Below are 14173 nucleotides of genomic sequence, written 5' to 3'. Positions count from 1 at the left end.
GGGAGATTAAGCTTGCAGGGGAAGCACATGACCTGGAAGGATGTCCCTGATTGGCCGGCTCTTGCACAAAGCAAGGAGCCGGCACCCTTGTTGTTGGGGAGGTAGGAGGAGTGGGAGGAGTGGGAGGAGTGCACTAAAGGCAGCCCTGCTAATGAAGTCTGGCGTTCTAAGTTGGACTTTGATCAGCTTGTGGGCTGTGGCTGCTGTTTTGTCTTTATATGAGTTACCTGTGAGCAGAGGGGCCTGCTGGTGTTTCAGCTGGGTTTTGTCTATAGTGTCTGTATGTCCCTTTGTTTTGCCCACTGCCTCCCTGTATTTAATAAATCACCTTCTTGCACTAGTCTGCCCTGCCTGTGTGTTACTGTTTCCACAAGAGACCCCCCTATAGAGCTCCACACAGCGTTACAATATGAGAGAGAGAGTTTTTCTGTATCATCTGTATGACATGCTTTGGCAGTACCAAAGAGCGACGTCACACCAAAAAAGTATGTTTTCAATGTGATATTACAGGCAACTGAGAGAGCTGGAGAGAGAGAGACAGAGAAGGGAGATCGATAAAAGCAAGAGAGAGAGCAGTAGTCAAATGGCAGCAGTAGTTCCGTGGACAGCAGTACACACTGTCTGGCCCAGGCTGCATTGAGCTTCCAGACCCTCTCTCCTTACTCTCCCTCCGGTGCCAGAAGGTGCGCTGTCCCCCCTCTCCGCTCCTGTCCTCCAGCCTGCTCCTGCTCTCCCTCACCCTTAAAAGGGGGAGCGACCGTCCACACCGAGGGCAGGCCGCCCAGTGCCTTGAGATACATGTGCGGAGACGTCCCTGTGCCACAGCAGCCCAGCCCTGGGCTGGGCAGCACTCCTGCTCCCGTGCCCTGGGTTTATCAGACTCTGCGCCCTCCTGCTCAGGTGCTGTTGCACCTGTTTCGTTTTACTGTAACTGCCTCTGTCTGCCCCGCCCTGCAGCAGCACTGGAACTTCACTCTCCTGTGTGCACTGAGCCCGTCTGGCCAGGATGTGTGCTCACTGCACTGTATTGAGTGTGTTTACGCACCTAGCAATGCTGGCAAATGTTTCCTTTGTAGACTGTCAGTCACCCTGGAGAAGGGCAACGAGTAACAAACAAGAAAATAAATAAATACATCATCATCATAATAATAATACTTAAAATAGATATAGAAGTAGCAGCAGCTGAAGCCCAACATCCCTGAGGAATCACGTTCGTAGCTCTGTAGAGCCTAGAAAAGCAGTGGTGTAATTCAGATGGTGGTGCTAGTGTTGGCAGTGGTACAAGAATATTATCATGAGAGGAAATGTAAGAATTACTATACATGTTATTATTGTAAATCTTAGCAGTAACAGTAGTATACCTTACTATGTCATTACTACAGACATTCAAAGTTACTGTAGAATCAGTAGTCAAATAAAAGCGGATATGGAAATAGTAATAGTATTAATATTACTCAGAAAGTGTAGAATTACAAAAATAAGTAGAAGTAAATAATGTCTAATTATTATGATTATTATTATTTGTTGTTGTTGTGGACTATACTGACTGTCAATATTTGCATTGCAATTTAACTGTCAAATTACTAAAACTCTGTCTCTCTCTCTCTCTCTCTCCCTCTCACTCTTTCTCTGAGTCCGTCAGTCTGAAAGAGAAACAGGCTCAAAATATGATTTTGCAATTGATTGGAAAGACAAAAATAATATATAATATTTGCAAGTTCTCCTTAGATCTCTGGAAGAGATCTCTTAATATAGTTTTACACATAAAACACACACACACATCTTGTTTGCACACGTCTCTGGCACGAGACAATTCTCTGCTTCACAGTCGGGAGTCGGGAGTTTCAGCAACACATGTTGGGAGCTCTCCGCAGAGATACTCACATTACTGCTAGTAATCCCACATTTTAAATATGTTTTCCTTTGCAATATAATCACCTAGTTTTCCACCAATCATCACTAACCTGTCTTTATCTTTAAAGTTGTTAGGTGTTTTCATTATTTGGAAATTTTTTACAGCCTTTACTCCAGTCCTCATGAATCAATAACTACAATTTAAATACCTCAACAGACTTCGTTCAGATAACAGATAACCACTGTCTTCACAGATCAAAGATAAATATTCAGAGAATTTCTCACAAACAATTAGAATCACAAAAAACTTGTTATATTTAATTATTATTATTCCTTACACAACAGTATATTAGCACTGACTGACTGACTGGACACTACAGCACATTAACACTGACTGACTGACTGGACACTACAGCACATTAACACTGACTGACTGACTGGACACTACAGTACATTAACACTGACTGACTGACTGTCACTACAGCACATTAACACTGACTGACTGGACACTACAGTACATTAACACTGACTGACTGGACACTACAGCACATTTACCCTGACTGACTGACTGGACACTACAGCACATTAACACTGACTGACTGGACACTACAGTACATTAACACTGATTGACTGGACACTACAGCACATTAACACTGACTAACTGGACACTACAGCACATTTACCCTGACTGACTGACTGGACACTACAGCACATTAACACTGACTGACTGGACACCACAGTACATTAACACTGATTGACTGGACACTACAGTACATTAACACTGACTGACTGACTGGACACTACAGCACATTAACACTGACTGACTGACTGGACACTACAGCACATTAACACTGATTGACTGGACACTACAGTACATTAACACTGACTGACTGACTGGACACTACAGCACATTAACACTGACTGACTGGACACTACAGTACATTAACACTGATTGACTGGACACTACAGCACATTAACACTGACTGACTGGACACTACAGCACATTAACACTGACTGGACACTACAGCACATTAACACTGACTGACTGGACACTACAGCACATTAACACTGACTGACTGACTGGACACTACAGCACATTAACACTAAGTGTGTGTGAGAGAGAGTGATGGGGGAGGAGAGGTGGGGGAGGGAGAGCGAGAGAACTCAGGTAAAGCAGACAGGGTGAGGGGAGGAGAGAGAGAGAGGGAGGAGACAGAGGGTGGAGAGAGAGTGAGAGAGGTGAGCAGGAAGTTAGGGAATGTGCTGTTAATTTGTGGCAAACCGAGGGAAAGAGAGAGAGAAGGGGGGAAGGATCAACAATAACAACAACCAGGAGACAGAGAGTGCAAGAGAGGGAGAGAGAGAGAGTTTTAAGTTTGCAAGGAGTTGCCATTGTTTACAGTAACAAAGGTAGAGTCAGAAAGAAAGAGAAAGAGAAAGACTAAAAGAGGGAAGGAGCTGACAGGTAGAGAGGGAGTGTAGCGATTGATTGGAAAATAAATCATCCACGCAAACAGAACGAGAGAGAGAGGGGGAGAGACAGGTATGGAGGGAGAGAGCTAGACAGGTATACTGTAGATTGATAGTTACTGGAAGGGAGAAAAGGGGAAAAAAGAGCGAGGGAGAGGGGTTTAAGAGAGACAGAAATAAACAAAATACAGAGAGAGAGAGACCATCCCTTCATCACCATGCTTTTAAAGGAGTACAGAATTTGCATGCCACTGACCGTAGAGGAGGTAAGAGAGGCTGTGTGTGTATGTGGGAGAGAGAGAGAGAGTGTGTCTCTTTGTGTGTGTGTGTGAGAGAGAGAGTGTGTGTGTCAATATTCTAGTTGTGTTCATTACTGAAACATTTCATCTCTCTCTCTCTCTCTCTCTCTCTCTCTCTCTCTCTCTCTCCCTCTCTCTGCACAGCTACAGAAATCAGTGTAATTGCAAAATCTCTGCAGCAAGAGAGGAATGCAAGAACTAGTATACCCAGAATGCTTTGCAGGACAGCTTGCAAATCTAGGTCAAAGGAACTCTGGGAGATGTAGTCCTCCTCACAGTTGTTTTTGTGGATTTGCATCTTCAATTGTGACCTATGTTCCTCCCGTTTCAACTGAGGAAAACTGCAATTCCCTGAATGCACTGCAACACTGATACAGTAGCTTCCAAAGGCACGGGTGCTGACATGAATTCTGTGATATCTAGTCATTGTGCAAAAAACGCATCACAAACAACAGTGTACATAATACAACATCATCATCATCATCATCATCATCAGAATATAGTAAATCACAGCGATCTGAACTGCCATATTGCAGTTGAAGATGTATGTACAGTGTCTGTCTTTCTCGACGATCAATTCAAGGCTGCTTCATTGGCACGACCATCGTCAGCAGGTGCCAGAGCAGTTTACGTACTGAAATACAAAATATCTCTTTCTCACTCTCTCCCTTTCTCTCCATCTCCTCTCTGTGCTCTCTCCCTCTTCCCTGCTCTACCCTCCCTCGCTCCCTCCCTCTCTCTCTCCCCTTCTCCCCTCCTCTCCTCCTCCCTTGCTCTCTCTCCCCCTCTCCCCTGCTCTACCCCTCCCTCTCGCTCTGTCTCCCACACCGCCTCTCTCCCTCTCTCTGATCTCTCTCTGCCACATCCCTCTCTCTCCTCTCTCCCTCTGCCTCTCTCTCAATATCTTTTCAATGTCAAATGGACTTAAATGTAAACATTCCTGGACACATACTTTTGACATGTATTCATATATATATTGAACAGACATACATGCATTTACATAGATGTAAAATGGCAATATATTGTGAAAATATACTTACTCAAATATATGTTTTCTGTATGGCACCCTCTCCCTCTCTCCCTCCCTCTCTCTCTATCCTTCTCTCTCTCTCTTTCTATCTCCCAAACAAGTCTGTCTGGTTCAGTTTGCATTAGCTGCTCAGAAATATGTGCCTGGAGCTGAGAGAGAGAGAGAGTGAGGGAGAGAGAGAGATGGAGAGAGAGAGAGAAACAGAGATAGAGAAAAATTGTTCAATATTAACCCCTTTCTCTCTCTCTGTCAGTCAGTGTTAATGTGCTGTAGTGTCCAGTCAGTCAGTGTTAATGTGCTGTAGTGTCCAGTCAGTCAGTCAGTGTTAATGTGCTGTAGTGTCCAGTCAGTCAGTGTTAATGTACTATAGTGTCCAGTCAGTCAGTCAGTGTTAATGTGCTGTAGTGTCCAGTCAGTCAGTGTTAATGTGCTGTAGTGTCCAGTCAGTCAGTGTTAATGTACTATAGTGTCCAGTCAGTCAGTCAGTGTTAATGTGCTGTAGTGTCCAGTCAGTCAGTGTTAATGTGCTGTAGTGTCCAGTCAGTCAGTGTTAATGTGCTGTAGTGTCCAGTCAGTCAGTCAGTGTTAATGTGCTGTAGTGTCCAGTCAGTCAGTGTTAATGTGCTGTAGTGTCCAGTCAGTCAGTCAGTGTTAATGTGCTGTAGTGTCCAGTCAGTCAGTCAGTGTTAATGTGCTGTAGTGTCCAGTCAGTCAGTGTTAATGTGCTGTAGTGTCCAGTCAGTCAGTGTTAATGTGCTGTAGTGTCCAGTCAGTCAGTGTTAATGTGCTGTAGTGTCCAGTCAGTCAGTGTTAATGTGCTGTAGAGTGCAGTGTCCGTGTGTCTGTATTAACTCTCCCCTTTGTCTCAGTACAGGGTGGGGCAACTCTATATGATCAGTAAACACAGCAGTGAGCAGAGTGGGGGGGGCGAGGGGGTGGAGGTCATCCGGAACGAGCCCCACAGTGACCCAGTCCACGGACAGGGCCAGTACACAGAGAAACGCATCTATTTGAGCAGGTACCATTACTTTCTCTCTCTCTCTCTCTCTCTCTCTCTCTCTCTCTCTCTCTCTCTCTCTCTCTCTCTCAGTGAACATTGTTGTGTTATATAAGAAAATATTATTTCACATTAGCCCCCAATGTTGAAGCACATAAGTAGTCACAGTCAAGCATGCTGGGAGATGTAGTAGTTTCATCTCGTTATCTTCCAGTATAGTGCAGTGTAGTATAGTTTAGTGTATTGTTGTTTTTAAATGGAATTAATTAATTATTAATACATCATATTATTAATCCTATCACTGCCTCTTTCTGAATCAGTCAGTGTTAATGTGCTGTAGTGTCCAGTCAGTCAGTCAGTGTTAATGTACTGTAGTGTCCAGTCAGTCAGTGTTAATGTGCTGTAGTGTCCAGTCAGTCATTGTTAATGTGCTGTAGTGTCCAGTCAGTCAGTCAGTGTTAATGTGCTGTAGTGTCCAGTCAGTCAGTCAGTCAGTGTTAATGTGCTGTAGTGTCCAGTCAGTCAGTCAGTGTTAATGTACTGTAGTGTCCAGTCAGTCAGTCAGTGTTAATGTGCTGTAGTGTCCAGTCAGTCAGTCAGTGTTAATGTACTGTAGTGTCCAGTCAGTCAGTCAGTGTTAATGTGCTGTAGTGTCCAGTCAGTCAGTCAGTGTTAATGTACTGTAGTGTCCAGTCAGTCAGTGTTAATGTGCTGTAGTGTCCAGTCAGTCAGTGTTAATGTGCTGTAGTGTCCAGTCAGTCAGTCAGTGTTAATGTGCTGTAGTGTCCAGTCAGTCAGTCAGTCAGTGTTAATGTGCTGTAGTGTCCAGTCAGTCAGTCAGTGTTAATGTACTGTAGTGTCCAGTCAGTCAGTCAGTGTTAATGTGCTGTAGTGTCCAGTCAGTCAGTCAGTCAGTGTTAATGTGCTGTAGTGTCCAGTCAGTCAGTCAGTGTTAATGTGCTGTAGTGTCCAGTCAGTCAGTGTTAATGTGCTGTAGTGTCCAGTCAGTCAGTGTTAATGTGCTGTAGTGTCCAGTCAGTCAGTCAGTGTTAATGTGCTGTAGTGTCCAGTCAGTCAGTGTTAATGTACTGTAGTGTCCAGTCAGTCAGTCAGTGTTAATGTACTGTAGTGTCCAGTCAGTCAGTGTTAATGTACTGTAGTGTCCAGTCAGTCAGTCAGTGTTAATGTGCTGTAGTATCCAGTCAGTCAGTGTTAATGTACTGTAGTGTCCAGTCAGTGTAATGTGCTGTAGTGTCCAGTCAGTCAGTCAGTGTTAATGTGCTGTAGTGTCCAGTCAGTCAGTCAGTGTTAATGTACTGTAGTGTCCAGTCAGTCAGTCGGTGTTAATGTGCTGTAGTGTCCAGTCAGTCAGTGTTAATGTGCTGTAGTGTCCAGTCAATCAGTGTTAATGCGCTGTAGTGTCCATTCAGTCAGTGTTAATGTGCTGTAGTGTCCAGTCAGTCAGTCAGTGTTAATGTGCTGTAGTGTCCAGTCAGTCAGTGTTAATGCGCTGTAGTGTCCAGTCAGTCGGTGTTAATGTACTGTAGTGTCCAGTCAGTCAGTCAGTGTTAATGTACTGTAGTGTCCAGTCAGTTAGTCAGTCAGTGTTAATGTGCTATAGTGTCCAGTCAGTCAGTCGGTGTTAATGTGCTGTAGTGTCCAGTCAGTCAGTGTTATTGCGCTGTAGTGTCCAGTCAGTCAGTATTAATGTGCTGTAGTGTCCAGTCAGTCAGTCGGTGTTAATGTGCTGTAGTGTCCAGTCAGTCAGTGTTAATGTGCTGTAGTGTCCAGTCAGTCAGTCAGTGTTAATGTGCTGTAGTGTCCAGTCAGTCAGTCAGTGTTAATGTACTGTAGTGTCCAGTCAGTCAGTCAGTGTTAATGTGCTGTAGTGTCCAGTCAGTCAGTCAGTGTTAATGTACTGTAGTGTCTAGTCAGTCAGTCAGTCAGTGTTAATGTGCTGTAGTGTCCAGTCAGTCAGTCAGTGTTAATGTACTGTAGTGTCCAGTCAGTCAGTGTTAATGTGCTGTAGTGTCCAGTCAGTCAGTGTTAATGTACTGTAGTGTCCAGTCAGTCAGTCAGTGTTAATGTACTGTAGTATCCAGTCAGTCAGTCGGTGTTAATGTACTGTAGTGTCCAGTCAGTGTAATGTGCTGTAGTGTCCAGTCAGTCAGTCAGTGTTAATGTACTGTAGTGTCCCGTCAGTCAGTCGGTGTTAATGTGCTCTAGTGTCCAGTCAGTCAGTGTTAATGTACTGTAGTGTCCAGTCAGTCAGTGTTAATGTGCTGTAGTGTCCAGTCAGTGTAATGTACTGTATTGTCCAGTCAGTCAGTCAATGTTAATGTGCTCTGTTAGTGTGTATTAACTATCTCCCTCTCTCTCTCAGTAAGCTGCCCAACTGGATGAAGACTTTTGTCCCAAGAATGTTTTACATCACAGAGAAAGCCTGGAACTATTATCCTTATACTTTGACTGGTGAGTGTGTGTGTGTGTGAGAGATTGCGACTGTGTGTCTCTTTGCAGGTGTCTCTGTATGTGTGTTTGCAAGTGTGTGTGTCTTTATGTATGTGTGTGTGTGTTTCTGTGACTGCCTGTCCATCTCTCTCTCTCTGTGATATATGTTAATAGCAATGATATACTGTAGGATACTGTATCATTATTTCTATAGCTACTAGACTGTGTGTGTGTGTTTGTGTGTGTGTGTTTGTGCATGCGTGCGTGTGACTGCTCTCCTGTCATAGATTGTCTCCAATGATAAACAGTGAAAGCAAGAGGTGCCAAAACTAAACTGATTCTCATCTCTCCTTCATGTTTGTTTTGTTTTTCAATCCTGTTGGCACCAAACCTTCAGAGTATACAGTAAGTACTGTGTGTGTGTGTGTGTGTGTGTGTGTGTGTGTGTGTGTGTGAGAGAGAGAGAGAGAGAGAGTGTGTTTGTGTTCGTCTTTATGTGAGTGTGTGTGTTTGTGACTATGTGAGTGTGAATGTGTGTGATTGTGCATGTGTGTGTTTGTGTTTGTGTATGTGCGTGTGTTTATCTGTACTTGTCTATATAACATCCCCTGCCCTCTCTCTGTTTCTCTGTCTCTCTCTCTCTCTCCCTCTCTCTCTCAGTGCTCCTTTGTTCCTCGCTTCCAGATCCGCATCGAGACACGCTTTGAGAACGGCTGTGGAGACAACGATAACGTGAGAGAGGGGAGGGAGAGAGAGAGAGGGGGAGGGACAAAAAGAGACATACAGAGAGAGAGACATAGAGAAGGAGAGACAGTCAGTCAGTCTGTATACCCAGTGTGCTGTGTGTTATGCTGTAGGGCAGTGTTATACAGCTTACCTGTCTCTATTACACACTCCCATACTGTGCAGTGTAATACACTGTTTAGCTCACTGGACACTGTTATACAGTACAGAATTATGTAGTATTGTTCAGGTGTGTAATTGAGTGACAGGTGTGTTTCATGTACAGGTGTTCGGGGACACAGCAACACCCTCTGACAGTGTGTGCGTGCTGGACATCTTGACTGATGACATTCCACAGAAATACTACAAAGAGAGCGAGGTTAGTGGACTATACTATACTACACTGTATAGTATACTACACTGAACACTATACTATACTACACTGTACACTATACTACACTGAACACTATACTATACTACACTGTACACTAAACATGATTATAGTGTACTCTATACTATAGAATAATGTACTCTGTACACTCTACTGTGCTGCACTATACCCCACTCTCCCTCTCTGCCCCCTTTCCTCTTTCTTCCTCTGCCTCTAACAGGACCTGAGTTCCTTTGTGTCAGTGAAGACGGGCCGGGGCCCCCTGGTGGAGGGGTGGCGCCAGCACAGCCAGCCCATCATGTGCTCCTACAAGCGGGTGGAGGCGCGACTGGAGTTGTACGGCCTGCAGAGCCGCACTGAGGCCTTCATACACCGGGTACAGAAAGAGAGAGAGAGGGAGAGGGAGAGAGAGAGAGAGACACTGACTGACGGAATGTGACAACATTCAACAAACCATTCAAATTGCAACGTGTTGCGTAGTGATTATGTGGTGATTGTGTGTTGTGAATGTGTTGTGTTTCCTCTGACAGAACATTCGGGACATCCTGCTGGTTGGTCACAGACAGGCCGTGGCGTGGATTGACGAGTGGCACGGTGAGCAAGCTCTGCTGTTACTGTTGGCGCTGCGGGGCACGGGGGTCTCCCCTGAGAGCTGGAACCTCTACTTTCATTGTTACACTCTAGGGGTTGCCGTGGTCACTTAGGGTAAACTGACATAAATATACAGACTTAATAAACTTAGATTAATGATTAATAATGTTTGTTTGTTTGTTATGGACGGGGGGGTGTTAGACTAATTGATGAGTTTAAAGAAAAGTTCAGAGATGAATTAAAAACGACCCCAAAATCGAACATGAGGTTGAAACAGGCGCAGTGCACTCTGGGAGTCTTACCCTGGGTCTCAGGCTGCTGTGGACTGTCCAAACACATCTGACATGGACTTCAATGGTGTGAATGGGTTTGTCCTCACCGGCATAAAACAACAGGATCAAGAAAAAAGTGCTTCATCAGGTGGAGCACTGTGCTCCAGAACCCCACTGGAACATGCGATCAGTCAGAATGGAGGGACTCTGCTTTGTTATTGTGATTGTGATTATTATCTATTGGCCTGTACGTGCCGAAAAGAGTCCCTGTCACACGGCATTGTGGCTGTATTAATGATTTATAAACCAGACCGCGATTGGGCAGGTAAGTAACGATTTATAAACCAGAACGCGATTGGGCAGGTAATTAACGATTTATAAACCAGACTGCGATCAGGCAGATTATTCATGATTCGCGGGTGGGTGTGGGTCAATGTTTTAATTTGGTCCAGACTTTACTCAGAATACTGAAATCACATGGGAATCACTCTATTTGCCTGTCTGTCTCTCTGTCTCTCTAAGGGATGACTGTGGAGGAGGTGAGGCATTACGAGCAGGAGCTGCAGCAGGAAACCAACGAGAAGATGAAGAACAGCATGAAGAGCACAGGTACAGAGAGAAAGTGAACATTAACATTAATTACATTGAATATCCCCAGCTTTCCAGTGATGTTCAGCACAAATACGCCAGACTGTCCGTAGCCCCGCCACTCCCCTCTCACACACACACTGACAGTGACGTAGACACAGACATTGATCCCTGCTGGACACTACAGGACATCAACACTGACTGACTGATTGACTTACTGACTGAACACTACAGAACATAAGAACATAAGAAGAACATAAGAAAGTTTAAGAATTTATGTAAGTTTTAAAATGAGGTAACCTCTGCTTTTGCCCCCCCCCCACCTCTATCTCCCTCTCTCTCTCTCTCTCCTTGCCAGGTCCTCTCTCCTCCTCTCGTCCCTCGTTCTCTCGCTCAATCTCCGTAACGGACGAGGCCTCTCTCAAGAAGATGGGGATCGTGACATCTGACCCTGCCGACCCCTCTGACCCCTTAAAGACCCCTCGTACACCTAATAGGCTCAACTCCACCCCAGAGTGATGTCACAATCACACACACTCTGTCAGTTGCTCACATATACACAATAATACACAATCATGTTACACACAAGCTCACCTACACATGATAATACACACAGGCGCACACACACAATCCTACACAACACACACGAGAATACACACACATACAGGAGAGAGTGATGGAGGATAGAGAGCGCAAGAACACAATGCAAATATTTTAATAGACTGTTTCCCAGTCCAGAGTGGCATTCTGCCAGTCTGCCATCTTGGTAAAGTCAAGCCAACACTATCGTTCCTGAGTGCTTTATGAATAAATACCTCTTTGTGTCTTTCCGGGTGTGCGGGATGAGTCTATAGGTATGTTGACATTATAGAACACATTTGTAAGGATTTTATATGGGGCCGATGGTACTTTTTTCAGGGTTTAATATGTGCAGTTACACTTCTAGTCCATATACAAAGCTGTAGGGTTTGCATCGATATTGTATGAAGCTGCAGTGACAGTGATGTTCAGATTCTACTGAGCCTGTTTAACAAGTTCATCATTATTATAAATATGTATTTTCTAGCAATTTCATTTCCTGCTCATCTCTGTGTTTTATTGTTGCCTTTGTGTGTGTGTTTAAACACTGTGAAGGATTGTGTGTGTGTGTGATGTGTGAAGGTGTGAGTGTGTTGTGTAATTGCATACCATTGCTTGGGTGTGTTCTTGCAGTACACTACACTATAGAGCGAACATGCGTGATGTCACGAGTACCTGTCACCACCATCTTGGTAGACAAGCTGTGCTGTGCACTTACGAATATATTTCTGTTGTGCCTGCCAACGAACTCAACAATGTCATCAGTGCATGTCCTAGATGTAAAAGTGTTCAAAATCATATTTATTTCTGTGAAAAAATATTGCAATCAAAAGCTCATATCTAGAAATTTTCTTTGAGTTAAAAATCATACATATTATGTGTCATCACTATTTATTATGCATTCCATCACTAAGTTTAAACTATTAATTATGTTTTTCTGTCAGGTTCCAATCTCGATTCGATAAAAAAAGTATTAAAATAATTTTAATAATTATTATCAGTATTGCTTACATTTTGTGAAGCATTCAGTGTAAATCCAAATCAGCACATGTATGCACTCTGATCAGGATCTGCACTGCTCTCTTATCACTGATAGTTTATGCATTCATACCGCCATGACCCTAATCAGCTTGCCAAATACCCCTTGAAATGATCCAAATTCTGTATAGCCAAAATATGTTTAGCACATTTGTTTATTCAGTAATGAAAACTTTATCATATTGAACATGATCATATTGACGTATAGAACCAAACTAGCCTGCAAAACTTTGCTACAAGTCATAATCATCCAAATTGAAGGCAAGTTGCAGACAAGCTCAAATAATAACAAAATTATGTCATTTACATAACAAACATGAAACTTAGTAACAATATAACATGTGATAGGCATTTTTGTTTAAACAACTGGTATCCTTAAATCAATCTTTAATTCATATAATATTTTATATTTATTCTCAATAATGGTTAACTGTCAACCAAATATAACATTATGATTTTATAATATAATGATTCAGTTTGATAAAAAAAAAACTCCACCATTACTTTAATTTCATGGTAGTTAAATTACTTTGTCTGATTATGACTTATCATGATTATTTTACTTTTTATTCTTAGCATTGGTCACAGATTTAGAAGCTCTTTTTCTTTTGAAGCGCTTAATCTTTCTGCAGTCAGGAATTGACTGTACTAAGATGGCGGCACTACAACAAACATACACTACACTGCACTACACTGCACTACACTGCAGTTGACTACACTACACTGCTCTACACAATACACTGCAATTCACTACACTACACTATATACTACACTAGACTACTCTATGCTACACTACACTACGTCTATACAGAGACGGTAAAGAATCCCCTTTTTAATTGCTTTCAGAAATCAGACTGTAGAGTAGATTGAATTAAACAGTCTTTATTCAAGCCGCTTGGAGAAAAGTAATACACACAGACACGCAGGTCTCTGTTCTTACTTCCCTAAAATCATAGAGCTTACATGATGTTCTATACATACTGCGATATCCTGGACAGGGTGAGTTTGAACCAATAAGGGGGAGACAACTCCCTATCTTATGATATCCTCACTATCTTTCTGATTTAAGCTTAAACACAATGTTTTCTATTTTATGCCCAAATATGGAGACATATGTAGCCATTTCGTTATTTATATTCCACACGTATCTAACGCATGTCTAGATGGGCAAAGGGGGGTTGTGTGCCCATGTCCCCATCTTCTTGTGGTTTTACTAGAACGTACGTTCTGTACTAAATTTGTATTGTGTGTCTGCAGAGGGATGCATCTGATACAAACCGGCAGAAGCTGGTCTCATTATGTGCTCTTTGGTAACCTCATGTATGGGTGAGGAATTTGGGGCCTCTTCAGGTGGTATTCGAAACAGCATACTACCATACTACACATATTACATTCCAACATTTCAGTAGTATGCAATATGCAGTATGGATGTAGTATATTAATTTGTTGTGTGGAAAAAGTACCCGGATGGCTGGCTACATTCGCCAAAATCTGCCGTACACTAGCACAGCTCACTGCACTGAATACTGCATCCCACCACGTGTCTGTCGCATGCGGTCACATGATACATTCATCTTCATACTGCGTTCTGTACGACTTACTAGTCAGAAAATCAGTATGTAGCTGCAGTATGTACTTATGCAGTATTCAGTATGCAGTATGCGGTTTCAAATACAACCTCAGTGTGTGTGTGCGCGTGCGCGCCAGAGGACCCGGATGCTGCTTACAGATCTGCGGGAGAGGCGGGCTCTACCGGACCTGATAGCCTCCTGCCATTGCGCTTGCGCAGAGAAAGAGCGTCCCTCCAGCACCGCGGCGCTCTGCTCTGTGTGTCCGTGTCTCTCTCCGTACCGAGGGAGCAGCGTCTGCGACGGGCGAGCGCTGCGCCGT

The 14173-nt window shown here is 43.5% G+C and overlaps 3 protein-coding genes across 4 annotated transcripts in view; 2 read left to right on the top strand and 1 right to left on the bottom strand.

Moving 5' to 3' along the window:
• The window catches only part of cacng6b (calcium channel, voltage-dependent, gamma subunit 6b), a 36501-nt gene extending 31749 nt beyond the window's left edge, over positions 1–4752 (bottom strand). The window contains exon 1 of one of the 2 annotated variants that reach the window (XM_066712525.1): positions 4664–4752. The gene's annotated coding sequence lies outside the window, so the exon portion shown is untranslated. The remainder of the gene's footprint in view (positions 1–4663) is intronic. The other variant, XM_066712542.1, reaches the window with a different exon arrangement.
• pitpnc1b (phosphatidylinositol transfer protein cytoplasmic 1b) lies at positions 3077–11740 on the top strand. The gene is made up of 10 exons (XM_066712551.1): positions 3077–3590; positions 5523–5671; positions 8034–8122; positions 8499–8506; positions 8762–8833; positions 9111–9203; positions 9436–9591; positions 9746–9809; positions 10601–10687; positions 11025–11740. Exons 1-10 carry the CDS (start codon positions 3543–3545, stop codon positions 11183–11185), a joined length of 927 nt encoding a protein of 308 aa, XP_066568648.1. The 5' UTR covers positions 3077–3542; the 3' UTR covers positions 11186–11740.
• A 2334-nt stretch (positions 11741–14074) lies between these two features.
• josd2 (Josephin domain containing 2) overlaps positions 14075–14173 on the top strand; it is an 18771-nt gene continuing 18672 nt past the window's right edge. The window contains exon 1 of the mRNA XM_066712514.1: positions 14075–14173. This exon is cut by the window's right edge and continues 144 nt beyond it. The gene's annotated coding sequence lies outside the window, so the exon portion shown is untranslated.

Source organism: Amia ocellicauda, chromosome 1, assembly GCF_036373705.1.
Source record: "Amia ocellicauda isolate fAmiCal2 chromosome 1, fAmiCal2.hap1, whole genome shotgun sequence".
NCBI lineage: Eukaryota > Metazoa > Chordata > Actinopteri > Amiiformes > Amiidae > Amia > Amia ocellicauda.
This window is presented reverse-complemented; position numbering and strand designations above follow the sequence as displayed.

Bases quoted from the DNA above. Each gene is read 5' to 3' on its own strand.
- pitpnc1b (XM_066712551.1), top strand. From the start codon at position 3,543: ATGCTTTTAAAGGAGTACAGAATTTGCATGCCACTGACCGTAGAGGAG. The intron at 9,810-10,600 runs GTGAGCAAGCTC...TGTCTCTCTAAG, and splicing joins GTGGATTGACGAGTGGCACG to GGATGACTGTGGAGGAGGTG. The intron at 10,688-11,024 runs GTACAGAGAGAA...TCTCCTTGCCAG, and splicing joins GAACAGCATGAAGAGCACAG to GTCCTCTCTCCTCCTCTCGT.